Source organism: Phycodurus eques, chromosome 10 (assembly GCF_024500275.1).
Source record: "Phycodurus eques isolate BA_2022a chromosome 10, UOR_Pequ_1.1, whole genome shotgun sequence".
NCBI lineage: Eukaryota > Metazoa > Chordata > Actinopteri > Syngnathiformes > Syngnathidae > Phycodurus > Phycodurus eques.
In genome coordinates, this window is record NC_084534.1 from 18588464 (window position 1) to 18611077 (window position 22614).

The following is a 22614-nucleotide window of genomic DNA, read 5'->3' on the forward strand; positions in this document are numbered from 1 at the left end:
CACAATTTTTTCAATATTTTTTCTGGGTGGGGGGTATTTATTTTAAAGCTCCCCTCCCATCAGAATCCATTTATTTCTACTGTTTTATGCATAACATAGGTCAAAATGAGTCTGCGACACGGTTTAAGGTTGACATCTATGCGGTTTGTCCGTTGAAAGCTGCTTGCAAACGACAGGATTTGAAATCACCGACAGAGTGGCGTAGTTTTGGTAATTACAGTATATTCATATATTATACTTGACCACTTCGTGGCTGTTACCCGCCCACTCAACTCAGCTCAGCTGAACGGCAACACTGCATTTCTGGGTTTTAAGCGAGCGCGTCTCAGCCACTGCAGAGCCATAAAAATATACTCTATAAAGTATACATATGTTGTGTTTTACGACAATACTCAACTATATTTGTAATTTTTACTCACCGATTAACCACTGACAGAGCTGGCTTTATTTTACCATTTTATTTTTTACTGTAAAATTAAAACTACTCCCCCTTGATTTGAAGTGAGCTTATTTGATTCGTTATAACAATGTTACTTTATTTTGTTTTACTGATATTAAAGTAAAACTACATGCACTTCGAGAGCTGATGGAGTTGACTTTAGTTCACCATTTATTTTACAAATTTTTATGATGATAAAAATGTCCTATATTTAAACTAAAATGAAGTAAAACTAGCCGGCACGGTGGACGACTGCTTAGCACATCTGCCTCACAGTTCTGAGGACTGGGGTTCAAATCCCGTCCCCGCCTGTGTGGAGTTTGCATGTTCTCCCCGTGACTGCGCGGGTTTTCTCCGGGCACTCCGGTTTCCTCCCACATCCCAAAAACACGTGTGGTAGGTTGATTGAAGACTCTAAATTGCCCGTAGGTGTGAATGTGAGTGTGAATGGTTGTTTGTCTTTATGTGCCCTATGATTGGCTGGCGACCGGTTCAGGGTGTACCCCACTTCCCGCTCGAAGATAGCTAGGCTAGGCTCCAGCAGCCCGCGACCCTAGTGAGGATGAGCGGTAAAGACAATGGATGGACGGATGAAGTATAACTACTCACCCCGTGACAGCTGATGCACACATTAAAGAATGTCATTGTGATAGGAAAAAAAATAAAAAATCTTTCACCACTCTCTGACGTTATGATTGTTTTATTCTTTAAAAAGAGGCTGACAGTCAATCCTATGTTGTTTTTGTGTTAGGACTCACAAGGCTACCACAATAATAAACAGATTACAGTTTAAACTTAAAAAGTTAAACTTATCATTATCGTCTTTGTAAAGGCAAATTTTGTTAACACAACTCTCTTATTAGGGGATCTTATTAAATTGTGCGAGTGCACCTAATATGTTGGCCTTTGGATTGAACTGTTTTTGTTTTGTTTTATGTTTTCATTATCAAAAACATAAGTGATCTCCAGAGGGAACGTGGCCAAAAAGAATAAATAGACGATACAAAAACCCAGTACATCATATTTACATAAACGTAAGATGCGTACTATATATAGACGATACCTTAACGAGCATTAAAAAAGTTAGGGACCGTATAAAAAAAGAACAATCTGTGACATCACAATAAATGTTAAAGGTCTGTCCTTTCCAGGCCTCAAAGTGCTCATTAGACATAATCGAGATGCGCGTGTGTGTATGTGTGTGTGCATACATACATACATACATACAACCCCAATTCCAATGAAGTTGGGACCTTGTGTTAAACATAAATAAAAACAGAATACTAAAATTGTACGTTGAGGAACATTGTCCTTAAACTGTTCGACTATTTTCTCACGCACTTGTTCACAAAGAGGTGAACCTCGCCCCATCTTTGCTTGTGAATGACTGAGCAATTCAGGGAAGCTCCTTTTATACCCAATCATGGCGCCCACCTGTTCCCAATTAGCCTGTTCACCTGTGGGATGTTCCAAAAAGGTGTTTGATGAGCATTCCTCAACTTTCTCAGTCTTTTTTGCCACCTTTCCCAGCTTTTTTGGAACATGTTGCAACCATAAAATTCTAAGTTAATGATTATTTGTTAAAAACAATAAAGTTTATCAGCTTGAACAATAAATACCTTGTCTTTGCAGTGTATTCAATTAAATATAGGTTGAACATGATTTGCAAATCATTGTATACTGTTTTTATTTATGTTTAACACAATGTCCCAACTTCATTGGAATTGGGGTTGTACATAATATATATATATATATATATATATATATATATATATATATATATATATTTATATATATATATATATATAAAATTAATAAAGAGGAAAGTAGTACCTCATAAGATATTAGTACACTCTGGCACTTTTTTGTTTTTTTTTTTGGTCATACCGAGTCCATCAGTTGTATGGTCGTTGCCTACTAAACGGAGAGAGAGAGATGATGTCGGGACAAAATGGCGGCTGCGCTCAGGTCCGAGGCATCGGTCCGGGGGTGGTGGTGGGGGGCGTCGCTCCTCCGAGGCCCCGCGTGCTGCGCCGCCGCGTGCTTGCACATGTGCTTCATGAGGTAGGTCTCCTGCAATACAAGGTGTGCAGGTGATGTGGTATGCTTTGGATGGCGGGCCTTTACATCGAGAAACATGGTAAAAAGGTCATAAAGAATTTCTGCTTGATTTTGTTAAGGGGCTTGCTTGCAGTACGCGGCACTTAACACCCACTTCGTAGTGGGTGTCAAGTGTAGTAGTCCGAACAAAAACAATTGTTCGGACTACTTTGAAAAAATGTAATAAATGTTATAAAACAGAAAAAAAAACTTCTGTTGTTCTCATTCATTATACGAATATCTGGCCGTGGATGATTTGATTTTGATTTGTTGTGATGCTCTATCAATGAATGAATGAGTGTTGTTTGACTGATTTGTGGCGAAAAAATAAAATGACGTTTCAGTGCATCAAAAGAGGAGGTCGTGGCCACTGACCGACGTGTACGCCCTGTCGCACGTGCTGCAGCAGTAGGCCCGAGCCATCTTGATGGCGTGGGCGGAAAGGTGCAACTGCAGCGACGCCGCGTCAGAGTACGCCCGGAAGCAGTTGGAACACTTGAACGCCTTGTCTTTGTTGTGGTGCCTCTGGTGCGACTTTAAGGAGAAAAAAAAAGAAAATGTAAAATAACACATCTGAAAAATTGAATCTTTGTTTTGTCCTAAATGAGAGTAAGATTAACACATTGATTAATAATAATAACTATAATATTATTATTACCATATCAATGGTCTTAATAATAAAATACAAAAATAAGTAATCCTAAAATAGCAATAAAAATAATCATCATCATTAATGATAATGAAAAAAAATATTTTGAATGAAAAAATAAAAAATTAATATTTAAGTAACAGTAATGTGTATAACAGCAAAATAACAAACAATAAGAACAATACTATTTCAGTTTAAAAAAACAAAAACAAAAAAAAGAATTGTGAAAAAAATATTTTCCATGAAAAATAAAATAATGAAAAATGTTGGGTTTTAATCAATAATCATTAAAACAAAAAAAACAAAAAACAAAAACAAAATATATATATATATATATATATATATATATGTATATATGTGTGTGTGTGTGTAAAATTGTAATGGGAAATAAAAGAGACATGTTGAAATTACACCATTTTAGTATTTCAATGAAAAAGTACTGATTAATAATAATAACTATAATATTACAAATAATATATACAAATAATATATACAAATAATCCAAAACAAAACATGAAAACAACTGTTAGTTTATGTTAAGTTTAGTGAATGTTAATACTAAAATCAAATAACAATCATGAAAATATCATATTTTAATTTTTAATGAATAATGTAAAACAAATAATATGAAATTGTAGCATTTTAATTTTGTCAAAATGAAATAAAATACAAGTATTATAAAAATACAGTATTTTATTTTAACTAAAAAATTATCTTGAAAACATACTACTGTATTTAAATTTTTAATGAAAAATCAAACAAAAGATTAAAATATAATATTTTGGCTTTGTAATAAATAAATATATCATAATAATATACAATTTTAGGTTGTAATAATAAAATAATCATGACAATTATAATATGTTACTTTCTAAGACTAAAATTAAATAAAATTACAACATCACAAAAATACAATATTTTAGCTTTGAATGAAAAAAATACAGTAATGATGTAAATATATTTCATTTTGGTAAAAATAAATCATTAAAATATACTAAATAAAACAAAACAACAATGATAATAGTTTTCAACTTACAAATAAACAAAATGACAAAACATTTTTATTTGGTCATAATAAAATTTTATAAAAAAAAAAGAATTATCACAAAATATACCATTCTATTTTGTAAGGAATACATTACATCAATTGAATGTAATTTGATGCAGTAGTGGCAGTTTACCTGCAGATTAGACAACTGAGTGAAGGCTTTCTCGCATCCGGGTTGGAAGCATTTATACGGACGATCGCCCGTGTGGATTCTGAGTAAAAATTCACACATAAACAAGAAAAAGTGAATGTTAACGAAAATACATGACAAATCCTACTTTTTTCTTTTACATGTCAATGCCACTGAAGTTCTGCTTCATACACCGAAGTCCATTTGACACAAAGAGAGAAATGTCAACGTATCTGACCTGGTGTGCTGCTGCAGGTGTGAGAGCTGTCGAAAGCACTTCTCGCAGTAGGCGCAGCGGTACGGCTTGAGCCCCAGGTGGATGCGCAGGTGCTGCGCCAGGTACGGAGCGTTGGCGAACGTCTTGGTGCAGTGAGGGCACTTGTACGCCTTGGCCTCCGTGTGTATCTTGGAGTGGATCTGCATGTCCGACTTGGAGAAAAAGGTCAGCGGGCACACTTTACACCTGTGGCGGACATACAAACGGAACGCGTGATGTGGTATGCTTTGGATCATGGAGCGATAACACATGATCTGGTGTGCTTTGGATTACAGTAGGTACTGTATGTAGATAACACAGATCATGATTTCTGGATAGAAACATAAGACATAATGTGGTATGCTTCGGATCAAAATAGATGCGTGCATTATTCCCAAATGAAGAAAACATGGAACAATCAATGTTCCATGAACCTTCCCAGCGACAACTCATCTGGGAGGCTCCCAGATGAACTGTGGTCTGGAGATGAACTGCAGACCACAGTTAACGTCAGTGTTCATGACTCCACAATAAGGAAGAGACTTGGCAAAAATTGCATCCATGGCAGAGTTCCAAGGAAAAAAACACTGTTGACCAAAAACAACAAAGGCTTCACAGCACGATAGATAGATAGAGAGAGAGAGAGAGAGAGAGAGAGAGAGAGAGAGAGAGAGAGAGAGAGACAGAGATAGGAGTAATAATACTGTGGGGGTGCTGGATCATGAGCTGTTCCTCTCCATAGACTTTTCACTTTCGCTTCATTACTGTCTGCTTGCATTGGGACAAATTCATTTTAAAAAAACTTAATAAAAGGTTTTAAGAGTTAAAATTCAAATATACTGTATACTCCTGTCTTGTCGGTCACATAGCTGTATAGCACATGATGTGGTGTACTTGGGATCACGAGCTGTTCTTCTCTATGGATAGATAATGCGCCTACCTGTAGGTTTTCTCTTTGGCAGTGATGCTGATCGGTGACTGGTCATTGCTGGACGCCAGGATTGGGTACGGCACCACCAAGAGCGAGGAGCCGTTTTCCGCTTTGATTTTTCGACGTCCGTCCTTCGGGGGCTTGGACACCCCGAGTAGACCCATGAGCCCTCCGTTGGTTCTTCCGGGCTCCATCCCATGGGGGTTGGTGAAGCTGGAGAGCAGGTGAGGGGTGGAGGCTCCCGAGGGCGGTGTGGCCGGGGATGTTAGCTCAGAGTTGTTGAGGTTTCCGGTTCTAGACGCCAGCGAAACGCCTGATGGGCGAGAAGATATGATGACAATGCTGCATTCGGGGAAAGTGGGGAATCTGATGTACCGTGTAGCAGCATACAATGAAGGTGACTTCAGTCCAATTAAAACGTAATTACTCCGTTATATAACTGTCTTGTCATATCTTGAATAGTTTTACATTATTGTACGTTCATTTTTTAAATTTCTTTTTAAACTTGTATAACGGTTATTGATGATAAATTATGACTTTAAATATGCCTTTACAGTTAAAAAAAAAAACCTTTTTTTTTAATTTTGAAAAAAAAATTAAAAAAATGGTTAACATAACTTTTGTCTGTGCCAGGGTTAGGGTTAAATGAATAAAAACAAAACTAAATCAACACAAAACTGATTTGAAGAAATTAATAATAAATACATGATCAATAATAAAAAAAACTAAATTATAAAAAATTCGACCTCAAAATTCTGGAAAACCTATGTATAATCCAATTTTACAATGCAAGATTTTGCTTCTACCCATATCATCTAAACATGAAGTATTATCTGTATTTTGCTCGTATTTAAAAAAAAATATTCTGAAGTTAAGCACTTCATTTGAACACGTAATACTTTCTTTTTATTTACTTGCTCTTCTTTTGAAATTCACAGCCCTACGTTTATTTAGTAAATGAGAAAAACACACAGTTGTGCTCATATGTTTAAAGAAAACATGGGCCAGGCGAAACACATTTAGTTCTATTTTAATGGGATTCAAATTAAACTGTCAAGCATTTACGAAAAGCATTATCATCAATCAAAACAAAAGAAATTAATGATGGTTGTTGTCATTGTTGTCAGTCATCAGTCGTATTTAACAATATCTCAGAAATTCTGCCAGGGTATGTAAATTTATAAGCACAACTGTATATATTATGCAGTCATACTGGAATGAAAGTGTAGGCTACACTTTTTTCATAGCCTCTAGGTGGCGCTGGCATATTAGAATGAAAGTGTACACCTTTTTCATAACCTCTAGGCATATTGAAATGAACGTCTACCGCTTTTTCATTCAGGAAAACGGATAAGGTGAAAGCACACAATGTTCCCTCTCCTTTATGTGTGTTTGGCATCTTCAAAGGGTGAGTAGTTTTATTTTAATTGTCAACTATTTATCTTTTTTCAGATTTTTTTAAAGTTACAAATAATACTTAAATTATTAAAATTGAAATTTAAAGATAAAAAAATGTATTTAAAAAAATCCTTTTCCTTCTGTCACATACAGTAGCTTTCTTAGCATGAAGTGGTATGCTTTGGATCATGAGCATATTCCTATATGGATCGATACTTGTACGTGCCCTCTCTATTTAAGTCTGTAGTCTGTCTGTAGTTTTTTTTTTTTTTTTCTCAATTTATAAGAATGTATAAAATAAAATAAAATAAAATAAAAAAGTTAAACCATTAAAAAAAAAATCTCGGTAAAAAGAAACTTTTTTGTATGTCACATAGCTCAATATCACATGATTAGCTGGCGATCTCTACAGATACAGATGTGCCTAGAGATACGAGCGACCTGACTTACGAGTTAAAAATTTGACGGCTGGTCAATAGAGGGTGCTTGGACGCCTTACTGCTCAGCTGGGTCACTTTGAATAAGACAAAACTTAAATAATAAAAATAAAATATCATAATTATATTTCAAAATATATGAATATCTACATTTAGATGAGAAGGATAAATAGTTTACAGTTAAAGATGAGTAAAATGTTTTCCTTTTTGTTGTCTCATTGTATGATCATTTCCGATTTTGGGCACAAGAGTTTTAGCATATATACTAAAATAATAAAATTAGAATACATAGGAGGAAGTACTCTTCAAAGAGGGAGTAGTTTTACTTTACTTCAGTTTTACTTAGATTTTGTAGTGTTTAACTTATTTTTACACTTGGATGCCAATGATAAAATGACTTAAAACATTTCCTTTGTTTGAGTTTGTGACGGCTTAATTGACTTTCCATTATTTCCTATGGGAATCTATTTATTTGAAAAAAGGGCATGCAGCAACATAGCTGGACCGTACTCCAAACAGCCAAGTCTAGAAATTCAGACTTCCTACAGTGGTCTTGAATGCATCCCAACTTTTTTTAAATGAGCGCTGTGCTGTTACCTGAGAGGTGGTTTGCCCGAGCGGGATGCTCGATGAGCTGACGCCAGTCCTCCCACAATCCCCTGGCTTTGATGGCCGCTTTTTCGTCCAGGTTCAAGTTGACATCGCCGAGAATGCGACCTTGAAAACATGTCATAATCATCACAATCTGTGGCGCAGACGCTGAGATGTCAAAGCCTATAGACCAGTGGTTCTCAAACGTTTTATGGGGGGGGGGGGGGGGGGGGGGGGGGGGGGGAAAGAAGAGTTTTTAACATGGACTTAAAAACATGCTCACTTGGGGCTGACATCACTTCTGTTGGCAACTTATTCCATTTGCGTGCAGCATAACAGCAAAATGCTGCTTCACCATGTTTGCTTTGGACTCTGTGCTCCACTATTTGTCCTGAGTCTGTCGATCTCAGAGCCCTACTGGGTTTATATTGCATTAGCATTTCATTCATGTATTCAGGACCTAAACCGCTTATTGATTTATAGACCAGTAGCAGAACTTTAAAATCTATTCTAAAGCTGACTGGAAGCCAGTCTAAAGACTTTAGAATTGGAGTAATATGGTCTGACCTCTTTGTTCTGGTCAGAACCCGAGCTGCAGCTGTTTAATGCTTTTTGGGGGATGCTTTCCTCCACTTTGATTTAGAGGTCTTTACCATCATTGCGCTCCTCCACGGTGTTCTAGGTCGCCTCAAGATTGTCTTAGTTTTAATAGGAGCGACAGCATTCATGACATTTGAGATTTTACAGATGAAATTATCCAAACGTTCATCAACTGTCTCAGCATTCACAGTTTGTGGCACAGCAACGGTCTCCATAAACTTAGTGGCAGTGCTCTCATTTATATACCTTTTCTTAATAGACATGGAGGTTGTCAAACAATACACAAAAATGGTCACACATAGCCATATCCTTAATGTCAATTGATAGAATTTCAACACCCTTAGAGATGACCAGGTCTAAAATGTGACCTTGAGTGTGGGTTGGACTCTTAATATGTTGAGACAGGTCAAATGTGTCTAGTATAGCAGAGAGTTCTTTATATTTGTTTTCCACGTTACTGTCAACATGAATGTTAAAGTCTCCCGTTATGACAAAATAGTTGTAGTCAGTACAAATAACAGACAGCAGTTCTGAAAAGTCCTCCATAAATTTTCTATTGTCTCTTGGAGGCCTATAAATTATTTAAAAAATAACCTTTGGGTCACCTTTAACTAAAAAACAGAGATATTCAAAAGAGCTAAAATCACAGAGTAAAATTTCTTTACTCTGAAATAAAGACTTAAAAATAACAGCAATACCACTACCTTTTTTCCCTCTTCGACACAAAATTAAAACTTTGCTGGTGTTGCCTCATTTAAAATGGTATTACAGCTACTTTCTGTTAACCACGTTGTTTCATTTAGTACCAAAAAGTCCAGATCATAGGTTGTAATGATGTCATTAATCAACATTGATTTATTACCCAGTGTCCTGATGTTGAAAAGAGCTAGTCTCGCAGAGATAACTGGAGACAATGGTTTGATAGATTCACATTTTATCCTCACTAAGTTTGTAGTTATACTTGTTTTGTGCCATATTTATTTGACCAACTTTCTGTCCCTTGTAATTACAGGGATCAAAAATGCCTGATCTCCGTAGGGGTCCGCCTTATTCTGGAAAAGACCCCGCAGATATCAGTCAGATTCGCAGATAAGGTTCTTCATGGGTGGAGGAGGGGCCCTTCGCATCTTAGTGGACGGTGGTTTCACGCGAGGGGGGAAGGGAGGAAGATCTTGGCGTGGTGTGCGTTGGATTCACATATTGACAATCGCCTTCATCCTGTCCGTCACACCTAGCAGAGAATTTAGGCTAGTAGAGAGTGAGTTTTGCGTTGGGCTTTCCGCCATTTTGTCAGGGAGGGCTGTGGGAGAGTCAACGCGCTGGCTCCTCCGATTGTTTGGATGACCCTGATGAATCCGTCTGCGCCTCGTGTCGCCTTATCTCCTGTGCCTCCGATTGTTTGGGGACAACTGCATCTTTTTGTCCTTCAGCCTTGTCACCGAGGCCAGTGTTTTCTTTTTGGGCCGCTGAACGACGTACACAGTAAAAACTGTTGGCAGCCAATAACTTAACCCCTTGTCTATTTAGACAGAAACCGTCTGCCTTGTAAAGATGCCTGCGCTCCCAGAAAATGCAGAAACTGTCAATGAAACGCACGGATAGTGCCGTACACACTTCTTGAGTCACTTATTTAATTGACTGAGCCTAGAGAATCGTTCATCTCCAAATCGTACAAGTGGGAGAGGTCCAGTCATAAAAACCTCAGCATCCAAACATTGCACTTTTGTTAGGAGATCAATGAAATCTCGCTTCCGTACCTCTGATTGCTGCTTGAGAACATCCAGGGCCCTTTCTGTGTATAATGACAGATTTCACAGTTGGGTACTGATTAGTGATCTCCAGGATAAATGTTTTTTTTTTTTTTTGAAAGAGATATCAGACACGACAGGGGTGTGCGGGTTGGGGGGAGGGTCTTTAGGTGTCCGGGCCCTTGCCCTTTTGCCCTTGATGCAGCCTTTGCCATTTTTTTTATTTTTTACTTTTAAACGTGTGCGTCTGTGTAAGCCTGTCTGGGGCCTTTCATGAATAAATTCTAATATAACCGTGTTGAAAAAAAAAAAAAAAAAACATATGAAGTCAAAATTATTCAGGAATTAACACATATGAATAGAGACGTGAGAGGGGAGGGGCTGTGGCGAGTCTCTCCACGTGCCCACGTGAGCGACTCATCCAAGAGTGAGATTCACATTTATCAGACATAGAAGTTATACAAACTTCACCAAGATCAGAGGCGGCGTAACACAACCAAAAAAAAAAAAAACAAGGCACCACTGAATAGTTCCCCTGCTACCCGTAACTGATACACACAAACACAATTTTACAGCCCTTCAAACTATTACGATCCTTTTTAACATGCTAAAACACGCATTTCCGAGTTACTCTTGAATGCACCGTATGCAGAGGCTCACACATGAACAATCAGACCGATCAAATGTTGGACGAAAAAGCCATGTAAGTTGAGTAACTCTTACATGTTCATGTAGACAACGTATGCCAAATTAATAGGTCATTTTAACATTAGGAGGGATAATGTGGAGTGAGTCGGTGATTTTGAAAAGTCGACCAGCAAGGGGATGTCTGTGCGACTCGGTGGTCCACTCCACTCCGGTGCAGGCCTTTCAAATCAAAAGTTAGCAGTTTGGAGCCCTGATGAAAGACTGATATTGTTACCTATAGTATATTAGCTTGCTTGCAAGCTATTTGAATGTAATAAACAAAGCCACTCACTGCTTTGCATGTATGTATGGAGCATTGTTTGGAAAATTATTCATCCTAGCCTCATAGGTTGATCAGAGTTTTGATTTAAAGATTTTGGTGGGCCTTAGGATTTTGAATTGGGCAGAAAAACTGCCCAATTAAACTGGTTAGTGTTTGATTCCAAACATGTCAGAAAATAGGCAGTAATGTCAGTTTTCCAAAACCTGAAGTCCATGAATTTCTTTTATTTTTTATTTTGACTTAAAACACAAAGGTAACGTGTTTGCTTCGACAGAGCGCTAAGGAAATCAGAAAGTAGTCCAATGTGACAACAAAAAATTTGAGGATTTGAAATCTTAATTGATATTAAAATTGGTTCAATTCCTTTTCACTTCCTTTCCATCTTGTGCCATCATTGGACAGTTAATTATCTGGCCCGCTGTGATTTAACTTCATTGAAATTTAACTTGTGCAATTTTCATTGATTCATTTACTTTGTTTTCTCAATGGCTCTAACATACAGTACATAGAAGGGCTTGTTTACTAATGGTGCCATCAGCGAAAGCTAACGAAGCACGTGTGACGTCCCGGTGCAAAGGTCGATACATAATTGTGACAAATACCAGTGAGTGAGCTGGAGGTGGGTCGGGCGGGGCTGGCGTGCAGGACGACGTCCGGCTGGTGGATTTTGGACGCCACATGCTGGCCTCCGGCCGGAGACAGCAAGGGCTGCTGGGAAGGGAGCGTGACAGGGGCTGGATGGGATGCCCGGATCTTCTCCGCCATCAGCTGCTCCTTCATTTGATGAAGGGAGAAGATTTAGTTGGATATTGTATATATAAACAAAAAAAAGATATCTTCTTTTTGGAGTTTGTTATTGTTGCTGTCCCTAAAAATAGTCCCATTTGAATGTAATACAGTGCTCTTTTTTTTTTTTTTGTACGGTTCCCTACTGAATTCCGTGAGATCATGTTGCCTGGTAACACTACAAAAATTGGAGATTTCTATGAAGTGATGTCTGCAAAAACACCACCACATCCTTTTCTTCGGGAAAAAAGTCCGATTTTAAGGCGAACTTGAAATAACACTCACCTGAGTGACAGCCATGGCAGGTGGCGGGGGCCAAAAATAGGGGCTGTTAAAGCGAGGTTCAGCCATTCTGAAAGACAAAGAACAGAGTTAAAATAATAATAATAATTCAAAATGGCTAGTTGTTATCGTGGACTTCTCTGGGAATCTGCGCTCAATTCCTTTTTCTTGACAGAGTATCCATTTTTATTTGATTTTCCTATGCTCATGTGGTTTTGTACTATATTGCATGAGTGATAAACGGGCCCTCGCATACCCTTTATCACGACAAAACCTCTAATTGAAGGATGTACGAGCACCGGAATTCGCTGAAATGACTGCTTTACATCAAAATGGCCGACTCCCTGTTCAGTTCTGGGCATGGGTCCTCAGGAATTTTCATGTGTCCACACAATTTTGGTCTCCATTGGACAAACTAGCGTCATCCATCTGCAATTTACTGTCACCCATCTGAAATTTTGCATCATCTATCTGCAATTTAGTGTCACCTATCAGCAATTTAGCATCACTCATCTGCAATTTGGCGTCCCCATCTGTAATTTAGTGTCACTTATAATTTAGCGTCACTTACTTGCAATTTTGCCTCACCCGCCTGTAATTTAGCCTGTCTGCAATTTAGCATCATCTGTCTTGAATTTAGTGTCACCATCTACGATTGAGCGTCACTAATCTACAAGGTTGCATCACCTATCTGAGATTTATTGTCACCCATCAGCAAATTAGTGTCACCCATTTTCAATTTAGCCTAACCCATGCGCAATTTAACATGACCCATTGACAATTTAGCATCATTCATTGGAGATTTTGCATCACCCATCTGCAATTTAGCGTCACTCGTGTGAAATTTATTGTCACCCATCTGCTATTTTGCATCACTCGTCTGCAATTTAGTGACGCCCACCTGCAATCTAGTGTCACCCATCTGCAACTCCACATCACTATCTGCAATTTAGACTCTACTGTGTGTGGAAACAATGTGCACAAAAACGAGTAGGAGCTAGATCTTCAGTTGGCTCTTTGCGCAAACAAGGTGAAGACATTCGTAAAGAGAGGCGTCCATGCCTGTTGTTAGATATGCGATCACGTGAGCGGGGCTCTTGTTTGGGGGCCTTGGCTGTCAAAGCGTTATCAGCGTAAACACAGGCATGAAGTCCTACAACTGACTGGGAAAAGCAGCAGCCACAAAGGTTGGTGAAACAAATAATACGCTAATAATTGTTTTTTTTATTGTAATCATAATACATACTGCATATTATTTTGCATTTCAAATTATTTTTGGTGAGTGGCGGTATTGTGGCAAGAAAGAAGTACATCAACAATAAGGCTATTGCAATAATGCAAATCCCACGTGGAAGGGTCAAGATCACAGGACGGTACCATTTTTCATTCTGGGGCAGATGGAAAGCATAAAAACCCATGCTTCAAAAGACTAAAAAAATCCAGACATTTTGATTTGAAGTAGCAATTAAAAAAAAAGAAAATAAAAGAAAATTGGATAAAAGTGACAGGATGATTGAAAACCTAAACTTGGCCTCTGCCATTTTACCAACTCAGCTCCACATGGTCAATTTTTTAAGCTACAGTGGTAGATGTTCTCCCTGACAGAAAGTAAATGGCACAGTCCCGTCTGTCTTTCTCCGTGAACCAAGTATCCTGTTAAGTATTATTTTAACATAAAACAGCATTCCACCTTTTTTACCACTTTTGTTAGAGGAATTGATTTTTAGTTTCTGTCGTTGCGAGTCAGGTACATCTCGGGGACCATCACCATACTATTTTTTATTCTCGGGTCGGGGGTGTGCACTTCCAGCTTGTCTCACCAATTGTAAACCTAATCTTAGTACCGGTAGTCATGGTTTCAATCAACTTAACTCAGCTCAACTAGGTCAACTACTCACTGTGGAAGCGTTTCCCCTCCACCAGACACCAAATGGTATAGTCCTGTCTGGCTAAGCACTGACCGCCCATTGTCCATGAACTATCCTGCTAACTAGAATACAAACAAAAATATGATGTCTCACATTTTTTTCAATCTTGGGGAAATGTACTTTTTTTTTTTTTTTTGTGTTTCTGAGTCACATGTATCATGGAGGAATTGGCACACCTAATCTTAGTACGTGTCATGACTTCGATCATGACAACTTTTAACTCAGCTCTCAAGGTCAACTTTTTACCATTTTACAATCTTAAGTAACAATGTAAGAATTTACCATGGGACAGACATCAAATGGTACAGTCCTGGCTGCCTAAATGCCCTATGTTTTACATGAACCAGGAAGTAACCTGCTAACTAGCATACAAACAAGAGACAAGTGTCAAACAACATTTTCACTATTGTTTTGGGGGAATTTGTTTTCTGTTTTTGTTGTTTTCACATGTATCATAGAGGATTGGGCCATTTTTCATTTTGGGGGGGGACTTCCATTGTGTTGCACCACTTATCTAAGTCTTCTAACTTGAATTCAAACAAACAAAAATACAGTGTTTCACTTTTATGGAAGCAATTTATTTTCTTTTTTTGTCATTGCCAGTCACATAGCATGACTCATAGGGACTGCACCATTTTTCGGGGAGGAGGCGTCACACCACATGCAAACTTAATCTTAGGTTTCAATCATCCAAACAACTGAGCTCCCCTTTCCACAATGAGGAAAGTCACCTGCTAACTAGTATAAAAACTTAAATATGGCAATTTTTTTCCACTTTTGCTAGAGGAATTTCTCTTCTGTTTCGGATCCCAGTGACCATACCATTTTTCACCCTGTGGGAACGTCATTGTAAATTGCAAAGCATTTTAGCCTAGGCTGAAAGACATGGGAAGAGCATGGTGGTACAGTCTAACTTGCTAAAAATGACACAGTACTAATAATAACTTCACGTTGTCAACTTTTTGCAGTTCAAGTAACAATGAAAGCTTTCACCCTCTCCCAGAAACAGAATGGTGCAGTCCGCCGAAATGTCAGATGTGCGTTTTTACGAATTTTTAAAAACTTTTGTTACAGGAATTTTTTTTTTTTTTTTTTGTCGTTCTGATTCACATGCGTCACATGGACAGCAGCCTACCATTTTTCATTCAAGGCGGCTGCATGTCTTAAAAGACAAAAGGACAAAATTCGACAAAAAGGTAAAATAAAAATTACATAATACAAAATAATAAAAGGTAAAAAGTAAAATAGAAAAAGAAAGTAAAAACAATTAAATGATACAAAAATAATGATGAAAAGGTAAAACAAAGATAAAAATTAAATAATACAAATATAATGGCTTTTTCCGCATGCCAGAAAGCAAGTGGAACAGTCCGGGCTTCTCCATGAACCACGAAGTAACTGGCCAACTAGCATTAACACAACAACAACAACAACACCACCCTTTTGCAGTTTGTCCCTTTTACAAAAATGTTGTCCATTGCGCTCCATGAACCATGAAGTCTGCTAGCTAGCATACAAACAATAAGGTGATTGTCATTTTTTAAAACTTTTTTAGTTGTTGTCATTCCGACACACATGGATCATGGGGACTCCAGGGACCATACCATTCTTCAGCCATATGGGTGCTTCTGTCATATCTCAAGGACAAAAAGAGAAGATTGGACCAAAGTGGTAGCACCACTTGCAAACCTAAATCTTATTTTAAAAAAAAATATTTAAAAAATTAAAACAAAAAACAGAATAATACAAACATTGGACGACTGCTTAGCATGTCAGCCTCACAGTTCTGAGGACCCGGGTTCAAATCCGGCCTCGTCTGTGTGGAGTGAGCATGTTGTCCCCATGCCTGTGTGGCTTTTGTCCGGGTACTTTGGTTTCCTCCCACATTCCAAAAACATGCATAGTAGGTTAATTGAGACTCTAAATTGCCTGTAGGTGTGAATTGCCCGTAGTCGCTAAATTGCCCGTAGTCGCGGTATGGAAAATGGATGGATGGACAAATATCCATCCATCCATTCTCTTAACCGCTTATCCTCCCTAGGTCGCAGGCGTGCTGGCGCCTAACTCAGATGATTTTGGGCTAGAGGCGGGGGAACACCCTGAACTGGTCGCCAGCCAATCGCAGGGCACATAGAAACAAACGACTATTTGCAATAATACAAATACAATTACATAATCCAAAAATTATATATCATTCCAACATACAAATTTAAAATGTTTTCCCTTTTGTGAGAGAAATTTATTTTCAGATTTTTTGGCGTTTCCCATCACATGGATCAAAGGGACCGTACCATTTTTCAGATTAAAGGGACCATACAATTTTTTCAGATTAAAGGGACAAATGCTAAAGCATCCTTTAGCATTCTGACCTTGACAGGCTTAATGTTGGTTACTCGTGATTCCCCCCCCCCCCCCATCTATTTTTGACTCCATTACACTAAAACCTAATCTCAGTTGTCATGGTAGCAAAATTGTGGATGACGAGACAGTTAGTACACTTACTGTTCTGCGCTTCTGCAAATATCAAGTACTGACTTAAGGTGACACAAACTATCAGTAAATAGTGTACTTATAAAGTGTTTCAGTGAATTATGAAAAGCAATGCACAGTCGGTGGTGGTGGTGTCGCGCAGTTCCCGCAAATTAGACGAGCCTGCAGTACGTGAAAACGATCCACTGCGCCCGACATCATTAGACAAATATTTAGGGGGGGGTGTACAGGACCGATATATTTTTTTTTGTTGTTGCTCTTGGCTGGCGTACGCAGAACAGTGTTATGCCTTGGCTAAAGCAAACACACGCAGGAATGGTGCAAGAGTGCCAAAGTATGCAATGAGAAATGTCTCCAAAAGACTGAAAAATTGGTGGGGGGAAAAACTGATTATTTCTGCATGCAGAAATTAGGTCCTGCACATCTGGACCACGTAAAGACAACCTCAGCCTACCATGGAATCAAACGATCTTATTACCTCCACCAAGCACAGTGCAGGGACGAGAGATACAAGGGGTCTGTCTTCGGGTGACAAAAGGCGCAAAATGAACTTGTTTGCATAGCAGCGTAAGTATATGTCATCATGTGGCAGTAAAAGGCCCGTTTAGTGACCACCACAATTACTGTTTTGCATTGCATTGTTTTAGATTTATGGTCTACACTAACTACAGAAAAAAATCTTTGCTCTCCAAGAAACACCATCATGACCAACATTAAAATATAGTGGCATAGTGGGGTCTGAATGTTCATTAATAAAAACAAGCTAGGGTTTTGGTGCTAAAAATATACAGCGGTGCCTTGAGATACGAGCGAGTTGACTTAGGAGTTTTTCGAGATACAAGCCGTTATTCGCCCGATTCATTTCTTTGACGTGGCAGCACATAATTGAGATAGGAGCGCTGTGTAGTGGCAGTGTCCTCAATTTAACTCACTTCACAAGTTCCATCAAAAAAGAGGCTTCGAGCTGTTTAATGCCACTCCCAGTTGAGGTTTGCTGTCAAACTAAACATCGAATAGACAATTACACCTTCCGCATTTAAAACAATATAGTTTTTGCCTTAAGAAAGTCCGCTTATCTTAATCTTGACAAACAATGCAGAACGACATTTGCATCGATAGTTTCGGTTTTAGAAGCAAGGGATATTTGAACATAAACAAATGGAGCAACACATGCAGTCAGATAATATAAAAATACCCACAAGCATATATTGTTTATCATCTACGAAAAATGACAATATCACAGCAGCTTACCGAGTCACAATTGTAGTAGAAGTCTACCGGTGGCGACTCTATGTAATTATGTTATTAATCTATATTTATTAATAAAGTACAATATTATAGACAGCTATCTTTCCTTATTAAAATAACTAAAACATTTTTGTTATTTGGGTGTGGCAGATTGATATTTTCATTCATTTCATTGGGAAAAGATGATTTGAGACGAGTGTTTTGATTTCAGAGCGTGGTCACAGAATAAATTAAACTTGTATTTGAATGTACCACTATATTTAATATTATTGTAAGCCACAGTAACATCATGCACTGGTTGAACATTCACACTGCGCTTAAACGCAGAGGAACTTCAGTTTTCGTATGCCCGAATTCTGGTATCAACTGGTTTTCATCACATTTTTTTTTTTTTTTTCAAAATTTTATCCCAGTTGTCATACATCCGCTCAGTTTTCATACAGTTGAAAACGTTCCATATCAAACTCGCCCACTCATTTCCTGGAATCGAGCCTGATTCAAAGAATCCCATGTGCAACTTTGAGTGTTTTGTTGAGAGTCAGTGTCGCCCTACACATTCATCAGAAGCATTCAGAAGTTTTTGGTGCTTATTTATTGGGTGCAACTGTTCAATAAGCCGTTGTGGAGCCTAAATTAGGCTCCACAACGGCTGGCCCTTTGATGTAGTTTTGGGTGTCAGGAACAGATTAATTGGATTTTTATTACAGTAAAATTACGATTGAGAAAAACCTCGCAGTAAATTAAATATGCAATATAGCAATTCATCATTCATTATATTACTATATATATATATTTTTCTAAAGTTCATATATGCGTTCCAATGCCAATCTGTTAAATTTGTTTTTAAACTGCACTTTAGAGCGAGGTACAGGTATTTTATTTTTGTCCACTTGAGTTCACCATCTACATGGAAGGATTTGAACAACAGCCCGTGCAAGACATGGCGTGAACAGGTGATTTCCTGGGTTAACGATTTGCACTACTCCTCACACTCACACTCACAGTGGAACCTCAATAAAACGGACCCCGATATAACAGATATCGGATAAAACCGACCGTTGGGACTGAACAATGTGTCCAAAAATAGTTTCCATTTGTCACTTAAAATCCCGTTGACAAAGTCTGTTAGTTCTAGAATTGGCCGCTGTTGTTGACTGGCGTGATTTTCAAGCCTTTTTCTTTTATATTTATTTACAATAACTTTGTACTGTACTGGGGAAAATGACGGATGGGCCATCAATACATAATCCTCGCCCTTTGTGTTTTTGTTGCCAGGGCCAGATTAATGCAGAGGCTGAAGTCAAGAGGCCCCATGTAAAAGGTAAAAAAAAAAAAAAAAAAAACCTAGTCCACTGTGTAGACTGTCGCAAATTTGGTAGAGTTTATACCATACACTTTGTACCAACATATGCAGTTTAAGGATAGAAGTCCAGCCCTCATAAATGAGATGAAAATGTATGTCAGTAGTTTATATCGAAAAATAAAAATGTAACAATTTTTAAAAAGGGGGAGCATCGATTACTCGGGTCCTTGACGAAATATTTATACGTTAATTGATCCTAAAAATATTCGATAGTGACGGCGTGAAGTCCAGCCTCTCGCTCAAAGTCAACTGGGATAGTTGACCAGGATAAGCAGTAGAAAAATGGATTAATAAAAGTAAAAAAAGGTCAAAAAGAAGATAATACAAAATAATAGTAAAAGAGGTCAAACTAAATTTAAAATCACTTACTACAAAATAATAAAATAATATGTATATAATAGTTAAATAATCAAAGTTAACACAAATGAAAATAGACAATTACATAAAAATAAATCTAGTTTAATAATTCAAACATAATAAAATGTAGAACAAAAAAAATCTGTGTGCGTGTATATATATATATATATATATATATATATATATATATATGTAGGTATATATTGTAGAACAAATATTAAAATAATAAAAAATACATAAAATCAAAATGGATAATGAAAATAATTATTCAAAATACATTACAAAATAAACAAATGGCAAAAATGTAAAACAATAATTTAATTTAAAAAATGTATATAACTATATTACACAAACATAATAAAAGGGTCAAACTAAAACAATACTAAAACGATAATTATAGGGGGAAAAAACAGGAAATGCAAAGTAAAAAGAAAGCAAGGTATTGTAGGACTCAAACTATCTGCTTGTTTTGGGGTTACTGTTGTATAATCATCATCATCATCAATGCAGCAATGTAATTATTCGTACTGCGAGATGCCTCGGCGAGAGGCAGTCATCATCAGCTAATATGACTCTTTATGAAGAGTGTAGTAATAATGAGAATGCAATTGTGGCGCCCCATACATAAGAAGACGCAATGTTCCGTTGTGACGCTCGCTAGTTGCAGCCCGCCGCGCACTGCATGTGCACTGCATGTACGCGCTCTGCTCTGCTCTGCTCTCCTCGTTTGCTTTTCTCCCAAAATGAGACAAAAGGGAAACAAAAATGGCAGCCCCTTCCTTGCATTTATTTTTCCAAGCAGTGGGCGCAGTCCAGGATTGCGAACGGGCCCAGTAGGCGAGCGTTTGTCCTCGGGCGACTGTTTTGCCGTCTTGTTGACTCGGATTTTGCAGCTTTAAATATCCCGGCTAGTTGAAGGGGAGACACGAGAGCGGGGGAGAAAAAAAAAAAAAAACAGCCCTGATGACACTTCCTTACAACAAGCACGATGGATGTCTTCAAGGGACGATGTGCGGGATGATGCACGCCTTGCAACAACAACAACTAGAATCATGATGCGTACATAGTGTATGCGATGTAATGCGGGATTACTGCACATTTATCATAGAGGCTCGTTGAGAGGCAGAGTGGCTCGTTTTTTTGTTGTTGTTGTTTTTTTTTAATGGTAACTTTGTTTTTGCACGACTTGCGTAACGACGATGGCGATCGAGCGAGTTGCAAGCGACACGATGACGACAAGAGATTTGGCTACAAACCTGATGGATGCCTGCCTGGCCTGCGCAGGATGGAGCAGACGGCCGAGCGAATTCTTCTTTTCTTTCTTTTCGGGAACGATCGCTACTCGTCTTTCTTTTCGTCTCGATTTGCAGTCAGGCGGACTTGAAACCTTCCGGGTCGCTTGTTGTGTTCACTTCTGGGTCCTGCACAAGCTAGCCAGCCTCGTAAAGCAACACTTGACTTCTTTTTTTCTCTTTTTCCCCTCGCTCTTTTTTTTTCTTTTAACCCATTTCATGCCACATTTTTGGGGGGATTTTCGGGGAGAGAGGAGGACGAGTGGGAACGTGAACGCGCTTCCTCCATGTTGGTGGAAATGATGCACGTGAACGCGCCCGCGAGTCAGGCTGATGCGTGTGCACACAGCAGCACCAGGGGGCGCTGGTGTCCCACGTGACCGAACAGGTCACGTTATTACAGTGGACCCCGCCATTCGCGGGGAATAGGGAAACTGACAAGTACTAGTTTCCGCAGAAAACGGAAGTAGCCCTTGCCCCCCCCAAAAAACCAAATTATTTTTTAAAATCCACAAGTAGGTGAATACACGGATGCCAAAGCGCAAATATGCGGTTCCCCATTATTATTATTATTATTATTATTACTAGTAGTAGTAGTAATACTTACTCAAATGCAGAAAGTCCTAGGTGTCTATCAGGGGTTCAATGCAGGAGCATTGCTAGGCACGAAGCTCTACTGGGGCACAACCCCCCCACCCCCACTACAGTATACGGTATCCTCTTCCTCACGGTCATGCACGTACACACACACACACACACACACACACACACACACATATATATATATATATTCCAAGCACACATTTGTAAGAGTTTAGATAGACCAAGCTGAAAGTAAAATTCTAATTGTCATGTCTTTGTGTTAATAGAAATCCATATTTCATAAGGTTAAAATGTTAGTTAAAAAAAAAGTACAAGTTCATATTTGCTCATTTGAAATGTTGCTTCATCGTGCATATTTCATAGTACGAACTGTTAAAATGTTGGGCGTAAAATTGTCAGAGTGAGATATTATCTCTTTAAGGATCGTTTGGTGTCGCAGCCATGTAAGCGCATCTTCCAGTTCATAGAGGATCTTTGACGTATTCTCCAAACTCGCCCAAAAAGAAAAAAGAAAAAAAAAAGAAAGAAAGAAATTAAGCTCGTTGACAAAGCAGAAGTGAGCTCTAAAAACGGCTCATAACACGCTGACTTGTCTTCTAAACGTTTCAGCCTGGAAAAACGTTTGTCTTTATAAGTATTTGTAAGTTCACAAGCACTAGTTTGAGATTTTATTTGAACACTGAAAATTGTGATTGTTTCACCGAAGCTAACTGTAACCTCTTGTTTTGTTGTTTTAAACCTGTCCTGTTCTTGTTGTTTTTAAATTAGTTATTAGAACAAGTATACAAAGTGCATACAGAACATTTTATGCCAGCGGGTAAGGAACTGTAATTACAAATAAATAGAATTTTTCATAAACATTTTCAAAGCCTTTTTGCTACTCAAGTCTTTCAGGAGTTTCATGGAAAAGATAGTGTCATTGTTGAACTGGGTAAAGGAAGGTAATTGCGTCCTGTATTTACATTTGT

General features: G+C 38.2%; 1 protein-coding gene across 2 annotated transcripts; it reads right to left on the reverse strand.

Moving 5' to 3' along the window:
- Positions 1–1132: 1132 nt before the first annotated feature.
- On the reverse strand, positions 1133–21373 carry znf362a (zinc finger protein 362a). Of its 2 annotated transcripts, none has more exons than XM_061687879.1 (9): positions 21008–21373; positions 12369–12435; positions 11900–12065; positions 7986–8105; positions 5563–5866; positions 4605–4829; positions 4370–4448; positions 2915–3073; positions 1133–2512 (listed from the first exon to the last, which is right to left on the reverse strand). In XM_061687879.1, the coding sequence occupies exons 2-9, from the start codon at positions 12432–12434 to the stop codon at positions 2357–2359; spliced, it is 1275 nt and encodes a 424-aa protein (XP_061543863.1). In that variant the 5' UTR covers position 12435; positions 21008–21373; the 3' UTR covers positions 1133–2356. The 2 variants fall into 2 exon arrangements, with proteins under 2 accessions (XP_061543863.1, XP_061543862.1); XM_061687878.1 differs by having other exon boundaries at positions 11900–12071.
- Between the last annotated feature and the right edge of the window lie 1241 nt (positions 21374–22614).

What these genes read in the sequence shown, in the direction of transcription:
- znf362a (XM_061687878.1), bottom strand. Translation starts at nt 12,434, where the DNA reads ATGGCTGAACCTCGCTTTAACAGCCCCTATTTTTGGCCCCCGCCACCT. An exon ending in CACCTCCAGCTCACTCACTG is followed by an intron (nt 8,106 to 11,899) that starts GTATTTGTCACA and finishes CATGTTTTCAAG; the next exon opens with GTCGCATTCTCGGCGATGTC. An exon ending in CACCTGCAGCAGCACACCAG is followed by an intron (nt 4,449 to 4,604) that starts GTCAGATACGTT and finishes ATTTTTACTCAG; the next exon opens with AATCCACACGGGCGATCGTC.